Here is a 26,538-nt window from a genome sequence, read left to right on the forward strand (position 1 = left end):
ATCAGTGTGTACGTATCCCGCCAATGCTACGTTTACCTCTAATCAGTGTTTACATCTCCCACCAAAGTTCCCTTAACCTTTTTACATAATGTACGTCTCCCGCCAATGCTCCGTTAACCTCTTATCAATGTGTACATATCCTGCTTAAGCTCTGTTTACGTCTTTTCAGTGTGTACATACCCCGCTTAAGCTCTGTTTACCTCTTTTCAGAGTGTACATATCCCGCTTAAGCTCTGTTTACCTCTTTTCAGTGTGTACATATTCCGCTAAAAGCTATGTTTACCTCTTTTCAGTGTGTACATATCCCGCTAAAGCTCTGTTGACCTCTTTTCAGTGTATACATATCCCGCTAAAGCTTTGTTTACCTCCTTTCAGAGTGTACATATCCCGCTTAAGCTCTGTTGACCTCTTTTCAGTGTGTACATATCCCGCTAAAGCCCTGTTGACCTCTTTTCAGTGTGTACATATCCCGCTTAAGCTCTGTTGACCTCTTTTCAGTGTGTACATATCCCGCTAAAGCTCTGTTTGCCTCTTTACAATGTGTACGTCTCCCGCCATTACTCGGTTAGCCTCTTATCAATGTGTACGTATCCCGGTAATGCTCTTTTTACATCTTTGCAGTGTGTACGTATCCCGCCATTGCTCCGTTAGCCTCTTATCAATGTGTACGTATCCCGGTAATGCTCTGTCTACCTTTTTTAAGTGTGTACGTATACCGCCAATGCTCCGTTAATCTCTTATCAATGTGTACGTATCCCGCCTATGCTCTGTTTATCTCTTTTCAGTGTGTACGTATCCCGCCGATGCCTTGTTTATCGTCCTCCCAATCCTTGCTGGCATTCTCGGAGTAGGGCTCTTGCTGATCATCATTTGGAAGATCTTGACTTCCTTCTATGACAAGATCGAATATGCGCGGCTTGAACATGAGATCCAGCACGCCAAATGGAGCAAGGTGAGGTCGATTATTGAATATATCGACACTCTTATTTGGAAATACAGTAAGATAACATTTTAAAGTCATTATGGTGGGACAGTTGTGAGGTTAAGGTCACACAAACCAGCTTATACCCCCAGTAGGACCGCATTTAAGTTAATTCGTGTTTTACTGACCGTTCCAAAATGGTGATCTCATCATTTATCCGTAAAGTTGTTTTGATGCGCGTATGATTAAAGGTCTATGGTGTTTGTATTTGTGTATTTTTGTCTCTATTTCATAGTCCGCAAGGCCTTTTCCAACTGATTCCAAACTGTTTCTATTTTTTGTTTTGATACAAGATACAAGAATCTTTATTTAAAGTAGGGTATGTGTTAACAAGAAACATTAGCTCAATGAGCTATTTTCCGATATGAATAACAAACATACATAACATCCCCAGTAAAAATGTCAGTGGAATACCACTGGAATACCAGCGGTATGCCGGTGGTATACCAATGGTATTTCAGTGGTATACCAGCGGTAAACTTTGGTGGTATTCCACTAAAAGTTTACCGCCGGTATTTCAGTGGAATTCCACTGGAATACCAGCGGTAATTTTTTAGTGGAATACCACCAAAATTTACCGCTGGTATTCCACTGGACCTCCACTGAAATACCAGCGGTAAATTTTGGTGGTATTCCACTAAAAGTTTACCGCTGGCATTCCAGTGGAATTCCACTGAAATACCAGCGGTAAGTTTTGGTGGTATTCCACTAAAAGTTTACCGCTGGTATTCCAATGGAATTCCACTGAAATACCAGCGGTAAACTTTTATCGGAATACCACTAGAATCTGTGATATTAATTTGAAACAATATCCATATTACATGTTACAACATATTTACTTCCAGGTCAGCTTAATCAACAGCATCTTAAAGAACAAAAACATTTGATATTAAAAAAACTAAGTAATGCAATTGAACACACATTAATTTATAATACTAATTCATTAAATTTTGTAATTGTTTAAGAAGTTATAATAAAACAAGTCTAATCATTAGAATCAGGAAGATGTCCATTTATAACACTTTCACTTTTTATGGCACATAACTCTGATGTGAGTATATACACATTGCAAAATGATGTAATCATTGTAGATGATGATGGTTCTTCTTCTTTAGGGTTGATGTAAAAGTTAGTAATTTATTTAATCACAGCAACTTGCCAAACTTTTTTAGCATCTAGTTAGTGTAAGCCAGTCCTTCACTATACAGGAACGGTTTTTACTTCTTCTTTAGTTAAGATAGTGTAACTCATATTTTTGAACAGTTTCCAAAATTGCATCTGTATCAATGTTGATGCCCACAGCAACTAACATGGAGTTGGTAGATGATATGATTCTATACTGCAGTGCAGTAATACATATCGCCCATGTACCCCTTTTCTTTCTGAAATGGCAGTTGCCTTCCTCTATTTAAAGTCTGTTTTCCCTGAAAAACATATGACATTGAATCTAGATTTTAATGATAAGAAGCAAGTTTAAAATAAAGTCTTCTTTCTTTCTTTTGTAAATTTTAACTCTTAGAGGATTATAGAATTGATGAGATTTCAAGTGTTTCACATTGAAGTTTTACTTTGCAGTTGAAACAAAAATCGTTTGTATTAATTGTAGGTACAGGCCGATTTACATAAGCCTCAAAGTAAAAGTAAACTATTTGCAATCTACTGTCAAGTTCTCAAGTCTTATGACAGTTAAGGGGCAATGACAGTTAAGGGGCATTGTTCTCGTAGAAGAAAGACTATGTTTGAGAAAATGGGTCCTCCATGGAAAAAAATAAATGTACGACTTTGTATTAACAGCTACACTCACTTCTGTCAAATATATATATATGGTTCCATTGAAATCCACTATGACGCTTTCATGAGTCGACAAGAAAAAACTTCATAAATTTTAAAATTATCTTAACTAAAATCCTTACCAATAACCCTAGTGTCGTAAACAAGTGAGCACCTGCAGAAATTGTACAGGACATGTTGGTGGATGGGGGCTCTGTACGGTGTCAAAGTGATCAGGGGTCAGGCGTACCGTACCGGTAACGGGGAAAGTTGACATCCTCACTTTAACTAACTGCATGACTGGTTGTGTATTACTTGTCTCCATTGAGTCTAAAATGGAAAATTATTTCAGTGAATATCATAAACAATTATGAGTAACACATGATTTCTTCACCCAATCACCCAAGAACATTAAACGAATGCAGTCACAAATCATAAATTCTAAAATGTCACATATTTTCGCGACTTCTTTTAATTGTCTCTTTTCGATCAATTGAAAGTATTACACAAGTAAAACCTTTTCAAAGCGATGAAGCGAAATTGCAATAAGTGCTTGTGTTGTTTTTTTGTAAAAAAAAATCATAATTTTTAATTATAAGAAATTAAATTAGTTAAAAGAAAATTCAAAATTAGTTAAAAAAAACTCAAACTGACGTTTCAAGAAATAACAGTCACTTAATATTTTCATTGAATAATTTTGTACATTTAGTAAGGAGTCAAAACCAATTTAGTTCAAAAATAATCTAAAAGTGATAGGTAAAAACTCACCAGTTTGCCATAGTGGTCAAATTATCTACTCAAAAATTGAAAGCTTCATCCATTATCGTCTGCAAAGTGTACTTCCGGTTCATTTCAAAATGGCGGCTTATTGTTGTTATTCGGTTGTGTGTGCAAATTTTTTCAGTAATAAAGACAATTAATGGACTTTGAATTGCTGTAGAGGATAGAAATCACATAGATTAATGATCTTACCAGCTATATAGATTAATGATCTTACCAGCTATCAGTCATTTTCACGCTGTCTAATAGTGGAGATTAACAACTACTGTTTGGCACATTGACGTCATGGCAAACCAAGGCAAACCAAAGACTCGACATTTTCTTAAACAAGACGTAAGTCAATTGTGAAGTTTAAACATCATATAAACGACTATGAATGCCTATCAATTATATATGTACAGCATGGTCACTAAAACAGAAGTTGTATGAGAAAATTATTTCTTAACCAATTCAATTTTTTTTTAGAACCAGTTGTTTGGGTTCATGAAAAAATCTTCTTTTGATTTTCAACACCTTGTTAAGAATATTTCTACAGCCACAAATCCATGACCATCTGTACACAAAGTTGATGAACAAGAAAGGTTAAAACATCCCCTCTCAATCCTTGGTGTACCCCAGCCCGAGGGTGGGGGGGTGTTGGTGGGTGTGGTTACAATTGTCTGACTGGTGCATCAACTAGAAAAGCTATGTTTAAATGCAATCTTGGAACATTAAAATGCATATTTCCCACAAGCTTCAAAGGGGCCAGCCACCCTTTGCCTATCACCAGAGTACATCCCTAATACCAAGGGGCCTACTGTGTCCCCCATCGACCCACAGAATAGCATGTATGAATAATGTAACCAGAATCCAAACTAACCCTTATATCTTATCTTACATTTAGCACAGCCTGATTTAATTTCATTTATTTTTTAATTTTCTTAATCCAGTCCACTGGAAATCCATTGGTATACAACTGAAATAAATTTGACCAGTGGCATACCACTACTGGTTATTGGTTACCAGTGGAATACCAGTGTTATTATGTTTACCACTGAAATGCATTTGTATTCCACTGGTATTATGTGGTATTTCATTGGAATACCAGTGTTTTTATGTAAACGACTGGAATACAGTGGTATTCCACTGGTATTCCACTGACTTTTTTACTGGGGATATCAAATAACAATAACAATGAGCTTGTGACTTGGAAATAAAAGTACATATGTTAAAATGAACACATATTTGAGCATGCATACCAATACAAATAAGAAAATAGGAGTAGAGCATCATGAACAGTGATAACACCAACAAGTTTTCCCGGCTGTACGGCCAGTCCACACGCGCACGGTTCCACTAGTTGATATACCACTGTAAAATGGTTAGTTGTTTCAACAGTATAGCTTAAAGGGTAATCATATACATTGAAGTAGCGAAATTGTAAGTAGCAAAATATACAAGGGAATAGCAGCTTTGTACATCGACGAGAAGTTTGTAAAAAAAAACAAAAAAAAACTTATAATTAATCTAGCATGATAGGAAAAATACTTTGCAAGTATTGCTTAGAGGCGGAATGATATGTATCATGTTATTTTTGTTATACTGTTGGGCTTGTCCCTGAAGTTTTCATTTGGCCGATTTTTTCAGAATTTTAACAAGTTAACAACGTTATTAGCGTCATCGTTGTCAATTTTCAAACCGTTACTTCTCTGGAAGTTTAATGGGTACCTTTTTGACCCGTTGTATTAATATTTATACTCTGAATATTCATACTATTGAATACTTATTAATTTAATCAACACATAAAACAATTGAAACTAGAGATACAAGCCAAGTAGCCTGAAACTTAAATATATCCCTGGACTCGTAATCAAAAAACGTCTTAAGACATTTCCTAACTTGAGTTATGTTTTTTTTTAATTACGCACTCACTTTTACTATTGTATAATAACTTATTAATACATGAAATACTTTATTGACACTGATTTGATTGAACATACGTAATGTTAAAAGCACTGGCAACTGATTTTCAAACTCCTTTTTTTTAAATAAAAAAAAATCTTATAATTCCAAACAAAAAATTGCAATACCAAAATTGTGAAAAAATATTGTTTGTTTTTGTCAAAAATGCATTTCGTACTGTGTATATGATATATATACTTGTATATAAAATGTATATTTTGAAAATATTTTTCAATATTTTTTTAGACAATTTTAGTATTGGTTTATTTTGTTTGGAATTATAAGAGTATTAAAAATATTATTATTATTAACAAAAAAAATAATTGAGTTTAAAAATCCGGCACAAGAGGTTAAAAAAAATTACAATTTTTGAGTAGGAAAAAAGGAGGTACACAAGCTCTGTAGATCGCCATAATTGAACTCCTTACATATAGAATATATACATAATATAGTTATTAATCTAAGCATAAAAGCATCCGAACAATTTAGTGTTATTATTGTGCGGGTGTTTTTAAATCTTTTAATTTAACTTTTAATACTTTATTCTCGAAATTATAATTTCATTTGCGAAAATAACAAAACACTTAAAATATTTTCAGGAGGACAATCCGATATACAGAACCCCGGTGACAACCAATCAAAATCCAGTATACAAAGGTGGCGCAGCGGAATAATCGAACTCAATAGACTGTTAGAAAAGGAAACGTATAAATACTCTGGCACCAATTTCGCGTAAAATGCTTCATAATCATAGTTCAATGAGCCGAATTACTTCCTGAAACTTGATTTAATATATCAAAGACGACTACAAATTAATTGGAAGATTTTCATCCCTGCCCACCCCCTTTTTACCCGCCACCCCTTAAATTTTATTGTCTCATATAAAAATGTTGAATTGGGGTCTGTAGGGGTGTATCGGTCCGGTTTTGTCCGGGAACGGCGTTTATTAATAAATATGGTGTAGATATATAACATTCACGTTTTTAAAAGATCATTGTAACGATCGTGTTTTTGGGTTCGTCTGGAAACACATGTATATGGTCCCTTATGCAATAAGAAAGAGAATGAACACATATTCAACGGTGAAACAGTCATCTTAGATAAAAAAAGAAATGTCCCCCAAGCCACAATTTAAATGGAAAATGGATACAAATCTAGCAATTAGTTAGTTTTAGTCCTAGACATATCTTATAAGTGTTATCCTAAAAATATGAGTTCCTTTAAAAAAAAGTCTCAAAACTGCCTAAATAGATGAAATTACACAATGTATTCCATAACAAAAATAGTCTGTTAAGCTTTATCATGGTTATTAATTAATTAACGTTGTTTTAAAACACAGGGAGAAATTAAAATTAAAAATATATATGAAAACCAATAAAGCTACACATACATATCGAAAACCTTTACAAAATAAAATAATCTTTGATGTGCTACGTTTTAAGGGGACTAGACACCAGATGATACAATTGCAAAAAAAAGAAAAAAACATGTAAAAAAAAAACTTGCATAAAATTGATATCGTTGCTTACAACGCATTGAATCTTACTTACTATTGTATTACATCGCTAACGTCACAAAAAATTATATATTTCGCGATGCATTATCGGCCTCATACTAGCTCATATTGACGATTCTAGACTTGTTTTGAGGATATTTTGCCGATTTGGGGGTCATCTGGTGTTTAGTCCCTTTGAAACCTGAGTATTGTTTTCTGTACATCATAAACACTTTGAAAAAACATCATGCGATACTGTGTGAAAAAGAAATCTGTAAATCGGTTCGGCCAAAAAACCCAAACACTTTTGTTATAAATCTTAATCAATTATCCAATTGAAATGGCATGCTATTTGTATATTACTTTTATTAGCATAAAACTGCTTCATAATTTATTTATTTTGTAGCAAAATCATTTGATAGTGCGCTTACTTCTGTAAATACATTTAACTTTATGCAAATGTATATATTTAAACTATTTCTCTGTTTTATAGTTCTTTGTTTCATAGTAACGTATCTTTTATTGATGTTTCACTTTCACTTATCTCAATCCATCATTCATTAAGTATATGTATTAGATATGTTCCATGCAATATTTTAGGACTGATCGCATTTCTAGTAATAAAAGTAATTCTATTTTAGTCGGTTGAAATGTGGTATTGTTTCTTGCGTAAAGATACATCGCACTCTAACTTTGGTCTCGTGCGATACGACATTTTCCAAAGCATCTCGGAGTGATACAACCGACTTATATTTCATCATTCGGAGGACCTCGGCTATTTTCCATCGAAACCAACCTCGGATGTATACCAATACTTCAGTTAAAGTAGTTCGTAAAATTTTAATTTCATTGTATTAATAAATTTAAGTGTTTAAACATGTATTTTATATGTATAAATTTACTTAATTTAAATTGATAGACAATGTAGTGTTATATCGCGTAACTGATTAAGATCCGATGCTGTTTCGGATGGAAAATAGCCGAGGTGCTCCGCATGACATAACATTCCCATATACCACGAAGAAATTGCGATTTACCTTTTTCTGTTTCGTTTTTCTGTTATTTCTTTTTTTGTTACAGTGTACTAAATATGTTGAATGTATAGTGTATGAAGTGTGTGTATAATTCATTGAAAGTAATCACATACAAAGTATTCTTGGCGAAAGCATGGAAGTTTTATCGTTCGTTATTAAACGAAACAAAAATACAGTTCACATCATTGCATTAAGTCATCTATAATGTCATCGGCACTATGTTTTGCATATTAAATATCCATTGATCCACACTCATTGTATTTCTCCTATGTTTATTCTAATTGATATTTTAAAATTAGTAAACTAAACGTACATAAATAGCTATTATTGTTTTTGTTTTTTTAAGTTTAAGACTAAACCTGTTATTTGTACTTATACGCTGTAATATTAACTTTCGAAACCTGCTTTTATTGTCATTCTAATATGTATATGAAATACTCCACCCCAATCCCACGTTTTGCATCACTTTGTAATATTAACTTCTTAAACCTGCTATAAGCTCGTCGGAAGGTCCTTCAAAAAGCTATGTCATATGGTAAATGTGCAAACCGCAGTAGATGCACGAAACCCTTTTATTGAAAGCTAAAAATGTATGCCTATTGTACAGATAAACGTTTTGTATTCTTACTACCGTTGGCTATAGCCATCAGAGTAGTCTTCACTTGGTATATGCATAAGACAATGACACATATTATATCGTTAACGGCTATTTCCGCCATTTATATATATATATATCCTAATCCACAGCACGTTTTAGAGCTTATGGCATAGGAAAAAGAATCAACAATCTTATGATAATAATACTTATCGAAGTTTAAGCATGATTTCATTTTTTGTCAACACCTAACATTTCCCAATCTTATTTTAATTGGCTAGGAAACAACTATATAACAATAGAGGTTTTGAGTACAGGTTTGAGAATAAACATGTTATATCATTCGTAACAAAACTTTTTGAAGTACATGTACTTTCTTATTGCTTCTTTTTAAATTAAATTTGCTAAAATATAAAATGTTACTTTGAATGCTTTTCATTTGCATTTTCAAGTATTTATATATCATATTCACTGAATAAAATTTATCCCTGTAATGGCAATTGTTTTATTATACTTGCTATAAGGTTTTTCGAAATCAATATACGTACGAATAAGCGACAAGACTCATCCGTAATTGGTAAGTTTACATCTTCGGAAATAACGATAACACCGAATCCTGAACAAACTTAAACCAGCCATGTGTTCAGTAGAGGGGGGGGGGGGTGCCTAACCGAAGCAAACTATATTGTTTTGTATTCCTGTTGCAGCGCAGCGCATACTCTGCAAGCGGGGAACCAAACAGCAAACATACGCCGCAAATGTGTTTACTAGTCGCATGGCTGTTTTGTGGCGTTGTGACGTATTGTGACGTTAAATTAAGGTGTTTGCGTGTGTGTGTCTATGCTGTATTTAGTGTCTGTGAGGCATTATTATTGTGCGTCTTAACAGTGTCTTCGTTAACTGTGGGGCTTCTGGGCATGACCCTTTAGTTTCCATTATTCATTTACAATATTACGGCCATATTAACCTCAACATATCCCTTAAGAATATTTTTTAAATCAGACAAATTATTGGTATTGACTCTGGTCATCAGTTTGTGGCAAATCAGCTATGAGTGTTGTTGCTTCTGCTATAGAGGGACATCCAGCCCTGCCGTTTGGCGACCAAACGAATGTCGAAATATTTCTATGACATTTGTTTCAAAACCCAGCCTATGGTTTCTGACAAAAAACTATTTTCAAAAGGTTCTTTTCTCTTGGCATGACAATAACCCTTTTGATTGAATAAACATTTTTAAGGAACTGAAAAAGGACGAAGTAAGTATAATTCCTGATTTATTAAGTTAAGTTGAAAATGGCTGTGTGCAAACGACGACAGAAGGACGGGCGATTTCACTCGGAACCTTTAAGTCGACCACGTATAGGTCATGCTCAAATGAGCTTTAATATCGTCCAAAATATTCCTCACTCATTATGTGTTAACCATCCGGAAAAATAGAATATATATTAGCAGACAAAGGAAATTGTGCATGATGAGAAATTTGTCTTAATAATAATCCGATGTTAGCATAAGTTTTCTCACACATCAGATAAGTAGATCCAATAATTTAGCTATGCTAGAAATCCTTATCTTGCCCACGGGCGAAGATAATATTCCAGTAGGGAACTTCTTTTTAATGGTCTCCACATTGTAGTTACCTCCCTTGTTCAAGACTGCCGTCTGTAGCATTATGGAAACATTTTCTTGTGATAATATCTAGAACGCTAATTAATTATTTCTCGCTTCAAATGTCACAACAAATCAGTTATCACGCACCTTTCAAGAAATAATGCTTCACTCTCCTTAGAACTATTTAAAGACCTATTTGACTAATAACATCATCTGAATCGCTGTGCGCATATCAATGACAACCACAATTATCGCATATTCATGCGCAATTATTTTTACTAAGCACAAAAGAGTTCCAGCAAAAAAAACATTTTTACCTAATTTTGTTTAACTGAGGTAGGAGAAAAAGCATCTACCATAGCCGCTCGGGTAAGATAGGTTCATCCCGACCCTCGTTTCCGCAAAACACCCTACGCTCAGGTCGGGATGAACCTATCTTACACTCTTGGCCATGGAAGATACTTATAATCTTTTTAAGTCCAATTATTTAAGTGACACGTGTATAACAAACACCAATTTTGACTTTTACTTTTACTTTTACTACTTACTTAATAATGCATTTATGGAAAATATTAATTACTGATAACAAGATTATACCATGTATCTAATAGCAGAAAGCGGAAACATATTAAATGATTGGCTTAAAGATTTACTGTGGTCTACTATAATAATCTCATCAGGTAGAAATACCGTGTTTTATGCTCATTTCTTTCAAATTAAACTCGGTATCCTTCATAAGAACTTTTGTTTTTCGACATTTATTCATCCTTTTTGGTATATGAAATCAAAAGTATAAATTGTCGTAAATCTTATTTGGGAGTAGGAGTGCATCTTTAAGCATATCAGTGCAACAGTGTAATCCACGGTCACTTCTACATGGCATCTGACAATTTTAAGAATTTGATTTGTCTTATTGTTTCTTTTTCTGGAATACTGTAAGAACCGGTAAGTTTTACCAAGGACATTTTCTTTATTTCGCCAGAATATAAGTTAACTATTCAAGAACACATATTTCCTCTGGCCATACATCGGAGTTTATTAATTGCCTCAGTGTTTCAATTTCATGTCAATTGTAAAGACATAAATAAAAAAATATTATGTATTTATCGTATTTTTCTGGATTTGTACAGATGTAAGAACTCAGATAGAAATGTTCAACTGAAAACGTTTAATCTTTTGCCTATGTTTAGATATATTATGGAGTTTTATCAGTGATATAACAGCAGTGCATGTTTTACCGCTTACTAAAGAGTGACCATATCAACGTTAAGAACTTTCAATCAAGTGTTGGCGTTTCCCTTTGATCAAACCTGAAGTCGCGTTTGGACCAGTGAATTATTTCAATATAATCATTTGATCTTAAAAAGCGCAAATCTTTCAATAAACATTTTTTTAAATAAACACAACTTACCGTTTACTAGGGAAATTGCAATCCCATCTTTCAAACGTTTCTTTTTTAAAGCTGAATGCTCTTTGACCTCCCAAGAACAACAACCTCGTTCCAATCCAGAGTTATCTTTGTAAGGTCAACATATTTCAGAAACTTATTTGCACAAACATCTTGGCGTGGTCCCTTCTACTGACTGTACATGACACGCGCACATTGGCTACATTAGAAGTAAAGCCCTTAAACGAATATGCATCATGCGAAAGCTCAATATCTACTTTTCATGCATTCGCCCCATTCTTGAATATGCTGATTCTATCTGGGATAATTCTACGAACTACAAAAAAAAATGAACTGCAATATGTCCAAAATAAGATACTAGGTAAAATTGTCTGTGGGGCTTCAAAATTAACATCAATTTCTGTTCTTCATAAAGCTAGCTCTCTCTGAAAGACAACTTAATCACATAGTATGTCTTTTCAATAAAATTGTACCTGATTATCTATCATTTATTCATTCCAAATCCAACTGTTAGTTCCCGGAATGATCCACTACACTATGCATCTAATACATGACCGATTACGTCACACTCAAATTCTTACTTTTCCTCTTTTCTTCCTGCTTCTATACTTGCATGAAATGAGCTTCCTCAGAATGTGCGGGATAGCCCTTCTATTGTTTCTTTCAGGTGATCTCGTTTTAGTCAATCTTCAGTTTGCCCGCGGTAGCCTTCGTTTGCAGATATTTCACACTTAACTGCGTCGAGTTATTTAGCCCTACACGTTTTCCTGTTCTGCAAAAAAACATCATTATAAATTATGCTCTATGCGAAAGTAAACAAGTTGAAACAGCACTCACTTCGCAAACACTGATTCGCGATATGTTCAGAATCACAGTATTTAACATTTTAAAAATTCGTTCCAATGCGGTACCTAACAATCCTTGATAAACATACCTAGTTTTTTATATAAAGTATGTATGCACTGTGCTGCTTGTGGAGTTTGGTGCTGTTCTTCCATGTTTCTTGTTTGTGATTACCCAGTGCCATTAAACCGGGTTTATGTTTAAACTTTTTGCTACTGAGCTTGTTTCTGTAGCTTTTCGCATAAATGTTCGTTGTCAATGCTGATCGCTACCTTAACAACGAGAGCAAGTCCAAAACCTTCAGAAGTGTTCAAAACTTTTTAAAAGACTCGAAAGGCTTCTGATCAAGCTCCATTCACTGACTCGACTCATGTCCATCACGTGGTATATGTACCCAAATATCATCAATCTTGCTATAAAAAATCGAAAGGCTTCTGATCATGCTATACTCACTGACCCGACTAATGTCCATCACGTGGTATATGTATCCAAATTTTCACCAATCTAACTATAATCAATCTCACATGTATTCTCACTCCCTCTATCTCGGCTTGCATACACTTTTTTCTCCATTCTTTTCTGCGTTTGTTACCTAAATCATAATAATTTTACATATGTGCACATGCCTTCTATTGTTCTGTTAAGATAATAATTTGCATGTTTAAACATTTTCATAAACAAAATATGTACTTATATATGAATTTTTCTACCAAACGTGTAATTTAAATCCCACAGATAGAAACTTTATAAGCTATGCTTTGTTTCAATCCGATTCAATGGAGTGTGTGGAAATTTTATAAGTATATTTAATGTGAATTTTATTATATATATATTTCCACATACTGTATTGAATCGGATTGAAACAAAAGCATAGCTTATAAAGTTTCTATCTGTGGGATTTAAATTAATATATATATATTTTTAATAAAAAAAAATCACCTTTTCAGTCTTGGAAACATTCACATTTCGAATTATCAGCAAAAGAAGAAAAAAGCATGACTGTATAGTAAAATGTTAAATTAAGCCGAAAACGATCCAAGAGCATTGGCCCGAAAGATAGTATCTACCGCTGCGGATATTATAACTCAAATGCTCCGCGCGGCCATATATTAATCTCTTAATAATAAACTTGCCCTTCTGCTTCCAATTTTCGGAATTTTGCGTTTATTCTGGAAATGAATACATAATGACTAAATGAAATTAACACAAATACCAACTGCTATAAAATGGATTATAGATGATGTCAAACCAAGTGATTGCAAACAATGTAAATGTTTTGGATATTCTGGATAATAATAATAAAATATGCATGAAAATATCGCACTGTTTTTTTTTTCCATTAAATGTCATATTCATTCAGATAAACATAACAATTTAATCTCATTACCAACCAGAACCGATAAGAAACCTTTCACTTTGTTACTATTTAGCCATAAGGTTATGACATTTAGCATTCACAATATGGGAATATAGGGATGGAATATGTTCGACAATGTTTATTTGGTCATAGGTTTCATTGCTATGTTAATTGAGTGAAGTTCGTGTAAAAAGTTATGTACATATTTTGTTTATGTTTGCTGGTTTATCTTAAAAAAAATATAATTTAAACAGTGTATTCATTAATGTGCTATGCATGTATAATTAACAAATATCTAACTATTTATATCAAAACGTAAAAAATAAGTAGCAACCATTTTTAAAGTTTAAAGTTTCCGGTATATTTCAACGTTAACTATATTAATATGACAGTATGAGACGAAGAAAAAATAAGAACGAGGATTATGTCAAAGAAAAAAAATGCAATATACAAACACGGTGGAGAACCCACGTGACGTAATTGGTAAAGTGCACGGCAACAAATGTCAACAAGTCTCGATTCAGGTAAGGTTTTTAAAGATAACTTTCTTAATAGTTGGAGAATTTTTGTGAAATAAAGACCATAAACCCTGCATTTAAGAGCTCTATCCACAGTAATAAAGAACTTTCTCTAATATTCTAAAGTTTTCCTGAAAATCTTGACCAACTGATTTCTCAGAGTTGAAATCTTAGGCAAAGTACACGGCTTTTGACAAATCTATCGCTTTACTTCATGCTAGCCGTAAATAATTTATACACAAATCTTATTTTAAGCAAATTTTATGTATTGTAAAGTTTTAAGCGTGTATTATTGAACTTCTTATAGTTATTTCAAAGGCGAAAATGAACTAAAATCATTATTTCACTGACTGGTGCTAAAACGAGTTATTATAAATTTATTTATTATTTCTATTCTTCAAATTCATTATTGAACATTGCTCCATGTTTGAAAAGACGCATTGTAATGGAGTGGCAAGGGAAGAATGAACGCGTTTTAACAGTTAGACCGACGGAGTCGCCTAAATGATGGGCTCATTTTCATGAATCATGGAAACATGTGTTATCACACTAAAATTCAGTCCCGTATTTTAACAATATATTCGCAATTGACATATAAAGGGCTTGAAGTTTTTGTAAAGGGTGTTCCACTTCTTTTTCGTATCGTATAATTATGTAAAACGTGTTTGTATTCATTATACATGGTAAACAGTAACACATATCAGCTTAATAACTCTTAATTTTGTCAATTTTGAGAAAGAAAAGTGTTCTTGTACTTTTAATGTCTTCGATTGCTAGCTGATTTGATAGACTTATGATTTTGTGACATTTGTTTCATTTCAGAATATGAAGACTCCGACTTTATGCAAAAAATGCGGAATGGCATTTCAAAATAATAAAAAAAAACATCTAGTAGACCACGATAGAAGGCATTCTGATCAATTGCCATCGTTTTTGCGGGAAAGTGTTTACACAGACACAGGTTAGTTTTTAGCTTTATTTTTTCGCAGAGAATTAAGAATATACTAACAGTTACACTTTTATTATGACTCCCCTCGTGTAGAGGTTAAGATTTGCCGTCGTCTGAATGTGTTTTCATCGTTTTTTAGGGGTTACGTTTTTCACATTATAATGTGGTCCGTGTTTCAGTGGATAGGGTCGTTTAGTTATATGATGCTGATAACACAATCAAACACTCATTGCGTGGCAGTAATATAGTGTTTTTTATAAATTATATTCAAATACTGACATTGCCAGCATTTCTCGCTAACTTGTGACAGTACATGTCTTTTTATAGGTGCAGCAATCACGTCGAGACAAAGTTGCACGTTTGCAAATATTGTGGCAAAACTGCTCTTGCAAGACTTGAAGATACACGAAAGACGCGAAAGTGGCCAATTGAAGCTAACGTGTGATGTGTGTGGGTTCAAATTGGGTGACACGACCAATCTCAGTGACCAGATCTCTACTAGACACAGGGGAATGACACGTCACAAATGTCTACAGTGTCGCTCAGCATTCAAGTTCAAATCTGGACTCAGCAGGCACGTTAAGGCGAAAAACACCTGATCAGGACACATTAAAAGATCACAATGGTCTAGTTAGAAATGCATTCCAGTATGTTGCCGAGTTAAAATAACGGTTTGATGAGTTTAGCATTTTATTAAGATAAATAGCAAAACGTACTTATACCAAATGGTGCTCTTTAAAAATGTTCGTTTGTCTTACAGTACTGAAAAAAATGCTGTGTAAAATTAGTATGAATACGGATTGAGCATAAAACATTCTCACAAGGTTTAGAGATGCATTTTTGTCATTTTCCCATTGATGTCCTATAAACTCTTAACTGCATGTATCTTATATAATTCAGCAAGCTTTGAAACACAATTATTTTGTAATCACATTTCAGCCTTTAGTCTAGAACATTCTAATGTTCCATGCTCAGCTCTTATCTAGATGTTCAAGTCTTAGTCCTAGCCTGTTAGTTGGTAATATAGTGTGCTCTCATTCCTCCTTGCTGTTTCCCATGTAACTCCGAGCCTCAATCTTTACAATGAGTTCCTGTCTGTATTGTTCGAACGACCGCAGTTTTACTGATGTAGATCAGATAATATTTGTTCAGACTGAACTAAATAAAAGATTCAGCGTTACCTGAAAGGTATGAACAATATGCTCTAAATGTGGACATATATATAAACTAATTGTGATGTGCCTATTTTATTGTTTTATATCACATATAGGAAATAGGAATAATCATGAAATTTATAATCACCACAAACAGGCCGCTAACTACAGAGATGTTTTATTCGCCGTCAGTCCAGATTATAATTTATAAGTAAAACTATCTGATTTTTGAAGAAATGTATGTATGGTTCTGTATTGACCTGCATATTTAAAAGTAATCGAACTTATAATGGCAGACTTTATCTTAAATTATCCCATAGACTATCTTTCAACTCCTCATTAAATACGATTGCTAAATATTTAGTTATTTAGGTGTGCGTTATAATGAAAAATGTATTGATACAACTTAAATGAAAACTAAACACTATACATTCTGACTTCACGAATAGAAAATGCTTATATAACTATTAGTTTGTAAACCGCACTCTTCTTTCAAACATAAACTAAAATGACCGTGTACTTTATCATCCTAAAATGTCCGTGTACATTATCAATTTGGTTTTAGTTCATTTTTACCTTTGAAATAACTAGAAGTTAAACAATACACGCTGAAAACTATAAAATTTGCTTAAAATAAGATTTGTGTATGAATCATTTACGGCTAACATGAAGTAAAGCGATATAGATTAGTCAAAAGCCGTGTACTTTGCCTTAGTTATCAACTCTGAGAAATCAGTTGGTCAAGTTTTTCAGGAAAACTTTAGGATATTAGAGAAAGTTCTTTATTACTGTGGATAGAGCTCTTAAATGCGGGGTTTATGGTCTTTATTTCACAAAAATTCTCCAACTATTAAGAAAGTTATCTTTAAAAACCTTACCTGAATCGAGACTTGTTGACATTTGTTGCCGTGCACTTTACCAAATAAGTCACGTGGGTTCTCCACTGTGACAAAGCAAACTGCGAGATAACTATACGATACATAGTATCGATTTCCAATAAACATTAAAACTTTAAAATATTATTATAATGTTGTTTTCATGTTAGTATATAATATGTGTGTCGACATGGTTGAAATATGTTTAATATTTCTTTAAAAAAAATGGCATACCTTTATATCTTTGGACAAATGGCGGTTCAATTTAAATTAACATAGTTAAGAACACTACATTTAAGCAGATAATGGTACTCGTCTCCAATTCTACTATAAGCTAGGCGCAACGGACATTTTCTTGAAAATAAATCCAGTCCAGTACGGCTGCAGGTTTCGATCCAAGGTTGATTTCTGGTTTGTAATTTATTATGTATTTTAACGATTTTTAAGGAGATGCTATCAGATAACTTCCTGTCTATTACTACCGCATTTACTACAAATTTTAAAAATGCATTGCAATCCATTCAAAAGGTAAATCTATGAGTTTCTGTTTTGCAATATGGGTCAACCATTGAATGCGATCAAAAATGCTTCGGAAATACTTAATAGTTTCATCATATTAGTGAGCGGCGTGTGTCACCTATAGAAGGGTTAAACTATGTTTTGATTTCTGACACTATCTGTTTTTGTTTGGCCGGTAATTGTATTTGGTTGGTCAATATTAGTTCACCTACTTTCAAGTAAATGTCAAAAAGCTTCTTCAATTTAGGAATAAATTGGGGGCATCATCATTATCGGGGTATGAACGCAATTTGGCTGGTCAAAGTGTGTGAAGTCCAAAGGACTCCACGCGTATTTGACCGGCCCAATTGCGTTCATATCTCCGATAATGACATCAACCACGCTATTCATTACTTATATTTACACCAATAGTTCATTATTTCATTCAATAATTGTTAAAAATATACTTTATTTCATTTAAGAAAACCTTTTAGTAACCCTTTTTTACCCATTCTGTAAATAGAACGACCCGACTGTAACCGGAAACATTTTTTTCAAATGAAGTCACAATAACGCGGGAAAAGATCAGCCAGTTGAAATGACTTTTTTTAAAAACGTAACATTAAAACATTTATGGTAACAATACATTTAAAACATTTAAAATTTAAAAAATTAACACTTTCTAAAAAGTTGATTCATATTTTACGGGACCTGCTGACACAATACAAACAATATCAAGATCAATAGTTTCCATGTACATTGTTATGCCATGAATTACGATTCGAACATATCCGAAGATGTTGCGTTGATCAATTGATAAACGCAATTGCCGAAATGCAGTTCATATAAGGAATGGAAATTATCGAATATCGAAGTATAAATGTTTTAATGAGGTGAAAATAAAACGGAAGTGATAGATCAATTATCATGAGCCCATCAGAGGTATCCAAAATTAAGACATCATTAGTCAGACACCTGACTGTTGTCATGTGTAAACTTGTATAAGTGTTTACCAGCTTTACTATTAAGCTTTAGCTGTTATTTATTTATAATTTGTTGATAAACATCCGTTGCCTTATTTTACTCATTTTGCTTTCGAGAGCAAAATAATATCTTATTTCGGATAAGAAAAACAAAATCATACTGGTTGAGAAACAGTTTCCGACAGTTTTTATACGTTTTTATTGAATTAATTATACGTGTTTAAGTACCTACTAAAATTGTTCACATTTAAGAAAACTACAGCTCAAGCTGCTATTGTCGATATATTTTTCACATGTGTGACGTCACATATAGTGTATCTAATAGGGTACTTACTCTGTTCTGATTAGCTTGTGATGAGAAGCAGTTTCCGACAAATCGAATGCGGGGCAGATTTAAGGTGCCTATTGTTAGTTTTTATTATCTGTTTATTTAATATACTAAATATAAGACTGTAATAAGATAAATATTTTTTATTTTTTCAGCATTTACGAAAAATTTAAACCCTAAAATTTACGACAGTCAATTCATACTCGAAATCAGGCAGACACTGAATATCAATGATATTTTGATTCATTTCTGATAGAAACTTGTGTTTGTATTCATTTAAATGAATGTGTGTGCAAAATAAGCATGACACCAGTGTTCACAAATATGTACACAATGATCATTATTTGTATAAGTCAATTTAGGAAAACCTTGTAGCTATTCATAGATATGCAAATTAGATTCACACGCATGCGCAATACGCTGCGCGTGCCGATCCCCCACGTGCAAGTTTGTGTACAAAATGGAAAATAAACATTAAACATCAAATAATAATAAAAGTTACTTACGTGTCTCGGAAATAATTTCAACTTTTGATTGCCTAGTTAGGATATAATTGAATTGCAGTACATTTTGTATGAAGATCTAAAGAAATTAGGCGAAAAAGCGATTTGTCGGAAACTGCTTTCCGTCGGAAACTGCTTCTCAACCAGTACGAGTACAATGTAAATTTTTATACTGATCTCAATCATTAAAAAGGCACGTTTGAAGTGCATTGTACCTGCTGCTATGCTTTTACCTCTTTTGCTTTCGAAGGTAAAAACATTTCAAACTCAGATTTATTAAACATAGGCAATATATAGTACTGCTACTCTAAATATCTAAACATTTTTGTCAAAACTGTAACTTTATAACTGCATGCACTTTGAATATTACTGTTTTTAAATGTTGTAAAGGCCCATGAGGATGGTCCCGACCCAATAGTCCCTATTAAGGGGCAAATAAAAGGGGTCCTCGAGACCTCAAAAAAAAGACATCATTAGTTTAAAAACATATTTAAACCAATCCAAATAATGTACGCTATATTGGTGATAAGCTCCTCTATTAACTGTATTCTTATCTATTTAGCCGTTTTTGAAACGAAATAATGCCTGCATTAATAAACAGATATCACAAACTCAAAAAAATTTGTTTTATTTCAATATCTTACTAAATTATCACCATAAAAAAACGCGTGAAAAATCAATTTTGTATTGTATATTTGCCAGTCACGCTTTGTGGTACTGTTTCTGACAAGAACATGTCCAAACAACCGTCAAACAACAGGTCGTCTGGATTTGCGAGATTTCAAGTATGTTCTCGAAATGATATCGCAGTTGTTAGAGCGCCATAAATGTGTATGCGGCATATTGTTTGGTCAGCTCAAATGGTAGAGCGCCCGATGTTACTGACAATTGTCTTAAAGCTGCACTCTCACAGATGGAACGTTTTGACAACTTTTTCTATTTTTTTTTGTCTTGGAACTAGCCATTTTTTTGCGAATATCCATGGACACCAGTGATATAAGACTGCACACAAAAAAAATTGATCGAACATTTTTATATTTAAGTTCAAAAATGATGGGTTTTTTTGCATTTTTTTTAAACCGTTAGTAACAGTTTAAGCCATAAAACATTAATTTTCGAACGGAAATATGAAAATCTACGATCTGACTTTTTGTTAGCAATCTAATATCATTCGCTTGCAGATATGTATGCAAAGAATTGCTCTTTCCAAGACAAAAAAATAAAAAAAGTTGTAAAAACGGTATATATGATGAGAGTGCAGCTTAAATGTGTGTAAAGTATTATATCAAAAATGCTTTTCTACTAAAATTAAGATGCAAAGTTTTCTTCTGTAATCAAATAATCTTCAATGTAAATACAAAATGAGAAATAAATGTATGACTTTGAAGAACATTGCCAATTAAGCAAACTTTAGCAGTTATTTTCCCAATTAATTTGTTTACGGATATCGGAGTGACCAATATAAATGAAGCAATTTTAAATCCCACATGAGTTATTTAAAACAAATGTGATGGCTTTATCTAACCGAATACGAGGAAAAGCCTGTGATTAAAAGAGATAACATTTTATTTTTTATTTCGAAATAACTATTGTATGTGTATCTGTAGTATTTAGTTTGTGTAATGTGACGATGCATATGCTTAAGTCAAAATAAAGGTTCTATCATGCTCTGTTCTATTTTGATATTAGCATAGATTATTGTCCACCAGTAGCGCCAATAAGAAACACTCAACAAATGTTCCATATAGTATTTAGCTCGTTGCGTCATACGTGCGTATACATTTTTGTGACGCACTACTACGTCTAATGTGGTTTTGCATAGAATAAAAAAAGTGTTTACATTAAATGATTTAATATTGAATGCCATGTATGCTTTTGTATGCTTATATGGATATATTGTATTGTTTCACTAAAACACGAGTTGCAACCATTGTTTGAAAAAAATAAATATTATATTTATAAACATAGTACTTAATTTGCTTCTATGAGTGTTCAGTATTAACATGAAACGTGCATATCTATGCCTTAAAGATGCACTCTTACTCCCAAATCAGATTTACCACAATTTATACAATTGTTTTAATATACCAAAAAGGATGAATAAATGACGAAAACAATGGTTTTTATGAAGGGTACCGAGTTTAATTTGGAAGAAAGGTGCAAACACATGGTAATACTACCTTATCAGACGATAATAGATCACAGTAAATATTGAGCACTCACCAATCTATTAATATTTTTGCGTTTTCAGCTATTAAATACACGGTTACAACATGATATCAGTAATTAATATTTTCCATAAATGCATTACTTAAAAAGTAGTTTAAAGGTTTTGATTTTGAATAAGAGCGTCACTTTAACATTTGAACTGCAATTACGAGTAAAGCAATATAACTCAACATTTCTCAAATGCTCACTGCGCATGTATTGAACTGCTTTATCGCTTCAGCACCAGTATGCGTGATATGATGGGAACAGTTATTATCTAGCACTAGTAGAAGGATTTATTGATTTATTTATGTAAACATTAATATATATTTGTTTTTTCTTTGGTATAATCTGAATGAAGTGCACTTTAACTATGTGAAATTTAACATTATGTTATATATTTGCTGCAATTAAAAAAGTAAGAATTTGAGTGTGATATTATCACTGTGTGGGAACGGACACCGGATAAAGCTCAAAAAGTGATAAGAAAACAGACAATTATGCAGTTGTTTTTCTTAACCAGAGGTAAGATCTTGCTGTGTAAACGCATATTTACCGTATCCACAAATGAAACAAGTGTTTTAATTAATAGCTGAATGCTTAATTTGGCCTATGGTATACTTTAAAGTGCTTACGATTTAGCAGACTTCGTAAAATGTTTCTTCAAATCTGAGCTGATTACCTCAAAACTTACAGAATTTCGACAAGTATTGTTATTTTTAGGAAATATATCGAATAAATAAAACATCTGAATCGAAGGATTTCACTAGCATAAGCTCAACTATTTTTATTGTGAGATATGGCAATGTAACTTTTAAACTGCTAAAGATATGCCCTTAGAAATGTTCACAGTACTGTACTGGGTATAGCCGAATTATGTACTGGGGATAGTTTCAAAGTTGAGAAATTTGTGTCCTGGTGATAACATATAAAATGGGACAAAAATTGATAGTGACACTGTTAATTTACAATATACATGTATATGTCTATTTCGAACTTTCAAATAATCTGCAAAAAGTGAGAGTACAATTTGATAAGAAATTATTAAGCAAACTTTAGTTAACGATGAGTTTGATCCATGCTCTCCTAAATGAACGTATATGCACGCTGCGTAAATATCAGGGTTGGTCACAATACATTCTTTCTCACTGAAATGAACGAACAGAGACCATTATTCTGATCTAAGTAATACCAAAATCGACCCAAGCTAAGAAAAACGCTTAACGTGTTTCAAATTTGATCACAATAGCTCATTCCCTACTGGTGACTTGCTGTGTACAAAAACATACATACTTGATTTACAAAGCAATACTATATATATGAAATGCTAACACCACAAACATTCTACAGACATATGTTTTGTGTTACTCAATAAATCAGATAACCGGCGTATTTCAAATATTTTGATATTGATGCTTGTGAAAAACACATCATGTTTAACTAATATATGTATGCATGAAACAGTTTTAAGTGCATACAGATACAAAAAAACAACATGTTTTTGCTCTCATCCCTCGATATGCACAACATCGAACAATTTCCCTCGAGCTCGCGTATAGATAAATAGCCGTAATCATTATCACAGTCTCGTTATTCTAAATACATCGTTACTATCCTCAGTCCACTTAAAAGCTATCCCCTGTGCAGTTATTTATTTTTTATGGTAAAATTAACAGTACCTAGCCATTTGTTTTCGAAATAGTTTTCAGTAAGGTTAAGGTAATTCGCGTTGAGTTTTGTTTCCGCAAGTAGTATGCATAACCAGCATAATTTTCAAACAATGATAAACATAGCAACTTTTGTATTCATTCCAAAAGCGTTTACTTTTTAAATTACATACGCAAAACATACTCGATAGCGCCACCACTAGGGCAACAGCGCCACCACTTTTATAAATATGTGCATTTTTCCTTTTTAAGAAGTGCTTATCAGTTTTGTTGAGTTCCGGCATAGGAACTATACATAACAGTTATGTCTGCATGCGTGAGAATGTTCAAACGGGGTGTGTAAGCACCGAAATGTACTTGCTATGCAATCAGATCTCAAAATATGCACAAGTCCGATTCGGGAGAAAAGCTCCTGACACCACAGTTTGCACAATATTGAAACGAAATAGTAACCAGACTACAGTAAAAGTGTTCTTACACGGTACCACATTCTCCGATTTTCGAAATATGTCCGTTAAATAAAGTTATCAAATAAAATATAAATCATACTCACGTTTGTTCATGTAAACATAGAGCACAGCTCAACCACAGAAGTGTCGACAGCTCTTTTTCTTTGCACCACCGTAAAGTGGTGGAGCTGGCGTTTAGAGGCCGTGAAAGATAGAAACGAGGTTGCCGTTTTCGGGAGAACAAAGAGCATTCAGCTTCGAAAAAAGACACATTTGAATTGCCATTTCCCTAGTAAACGGTAAGTTGTGTTTATTAAAAAAATCAAGATATATTTAAGATCAAATTAGTATTTAGACTTAATTTACTGGTTCAAATGGAAGCGATCAAAATAAAGTTCTTATAGTTGATATGATCACCCTTTAGTAAGCGGTAAATTTATACACTGCTGTTATTTCACTGATTAAACTCCATATTATACGAAAAGTATAAGCAATTGTCCACATTAGTTAAACACAGAGCCGAGAAAATACGAAAAAATACATATTAAATTTCCTATTTATGACTTGACAGTTCACATGAAATAAATACATTGAGGCAATTAATAAACCTAGGATGTATGGCCAGGGATAATATGTGTTCTTCAATAGCTTACTAATATTCTGACGAAATAAAGAAAATGTCCTTGGTAAAACTTACCGGTTCTTACAGGATTCCAGAAATAGAAATAATAAGACAAATCCAATTCTTATAATTGCCAGACGGCACGTGGGAGTGCCCGTGGGTGACGAGTTGACTTAATATGCTTTATAATTAAACTAAAGTACGTGAGTTATGTAAACAGCGGGTCCGAATTTCTCGAAACTTCTTAAGCTTAACAGGCTTAAGTCGCTTATTTCAATTAGCCAAAATTCATACTGAAAATGGATTTTGATAAATGAAAACTGGTTTATTCTGATAATTATACAGATTAATCCTACATAATTTCTAAATATTTTTGAAGAAATAAATATAACACATATTATAGAACAACAAAAATAGTGAGATTAGCTTAATCCTATTATAAGGGACTAATTTTCGAGAAATTGGGACCAGATTATCACTTCAGACAATTTCTTATCATGCACGATTTCCTTTGTCTGCTGGTTTATATTCTATAATTCCGAGTGATCAACACTTATGCAGTTTAAAACTGTTCTGGAAGTCAGGAATATATTGGAAGATATTGAAGCTCATCTTAGCATGACCTGTACATGGATGACTTTGATGTTCTGAGGGATGTCTTTCGTCAATAGTTTCATTAAAAAGCCTCCTTCATAGCACATAGCAATTTGCATCTAAACTAACCAGGAATTATACCAAGTTTTCTTGTTATTTTTGACGATGTTTAGGATTGATATAAATACCAATTATGGATGAGTCTTGCCGCTTCGTATGTGTATTGAATTTGATATACCTTAATACAAGTATAATAAAAAAACAACAATTGGCACTACATAGACAATTTTTTATTCAGTAAATATGAAGAAAATAAATACTCTTGAGACAGGAAAAATACAAATGAAAATCTTTCAAAGTAACATTTTAATATCAAAAGAAGAAATAAGAAGCTACTTTAAAAAGTTATGTTTGAAATGATACAATATATGAATATCCTATACACTGTTCTCAAATCATCTGTTGGAATATAATGGTATCTTTATATGGCTGTTCCCTAGCCAACAAAAGTAAAATGGGAAATGTAAGGTGTTGACAAAAAATGGAACCATGCTAAAACTTCAATTAGTATAATAAGATTGTTGACTCACTTTCCTATGCCATAAGCTCAAAAACGTGCTGTGGATTAGGATATATAATGCTGGAAATAGCCTTTAACAATATATGTGTTAGTGCCGCAAATATATACCAAGTGAAGACTACTCTGTATAAAGGAATACAAAATGTTTATGTGTACAAGGGGCATGTTTTGTTAGCTTAATGCATCTATTGGGATGTGCACGTTTGCCTTTTGAAGGACATTCGTAAGTGTATATAGCTTTCACAAGTTAATATTAAAATGTGAAGCAAAACATGGGGGTGGGGTGGAGTATTTTATATACATATTGGAATGACAATACTAGCAGGTTTCGGAAGTTAATATTACAGCGTATAGGCACAAATCTAAGATGTAACCTTAAGCTAAATAAAAACAAACAACTATTTATGTAAGTTTAGTTTACTAAATATAAAATATCAATCAGAATAAACATAAGAGAAATACAATAAGTGTGTATCAATGCATATTTAATATACAAAACAAAGTGCCGTTGACATTATAGATAACTTATTGCAATTATGTGAACTGTATTTTTGTTTCGTTTAATAACGAACGATTAAACTTCCATGCTTTCGCCAAGAATACTTTATATGTGATTACTTACAATAAATTGTATACACACTTCATAAACTACACATTTAGCATATTTAGTACACTGTTACAAAAAAACGAAACAGAATAAGGTAAATCGCCTTTTCTTCGTGTTAAATAGGGAATGTTATGTCATGCGGAACAACTCGGCTATTTTCCATCCGAAACAACCTCGGATGTATATGGAC

The 26,538-nt window shown here is 33.0% G+C and overlaps 1 protein-coding gene across 1 annotated transcript in view; it reads left to right on the forward strand.

Moving 5' to 3' along the window:
- Positions 1-9,091, forward strand: part of LOC128231151 (integrin beta-1-like) — a 60,939-nt gene extending 51,848 nt beyond the window's left edge. The window contains exons 22-23 of the mRNA XM_052943611.1: positions 786-952; positions 6,073-9,091. Of these exons, the coding sequence (XP_052799571.1) occupies positions 786-952; positions 6,073-6,147 (242 nt within the window). The 3' untranslated portion in view covers positions 6,148-9,091. The remainder of the gene's footprint in view (positions 1-785; positions 953-6,072) is intronic.
- Positions 9,092-26,538: the final 17,447 nt, after the last annotated feature.

Source organism: Mya arenaria, chromosome 1 (assembly GCF_026914265.1).
Source record: "Mya arenaria isolate MELC-2E11 chromosome 1, ASM2691426v1".
In the NCBI taxonomy this organism is placed as follows: domain Eukaryota; kingdom Metazoa; phylum Mollusca; class Bivalvia; order Myida; family Myidae; genus Mya; species Mya arenaria.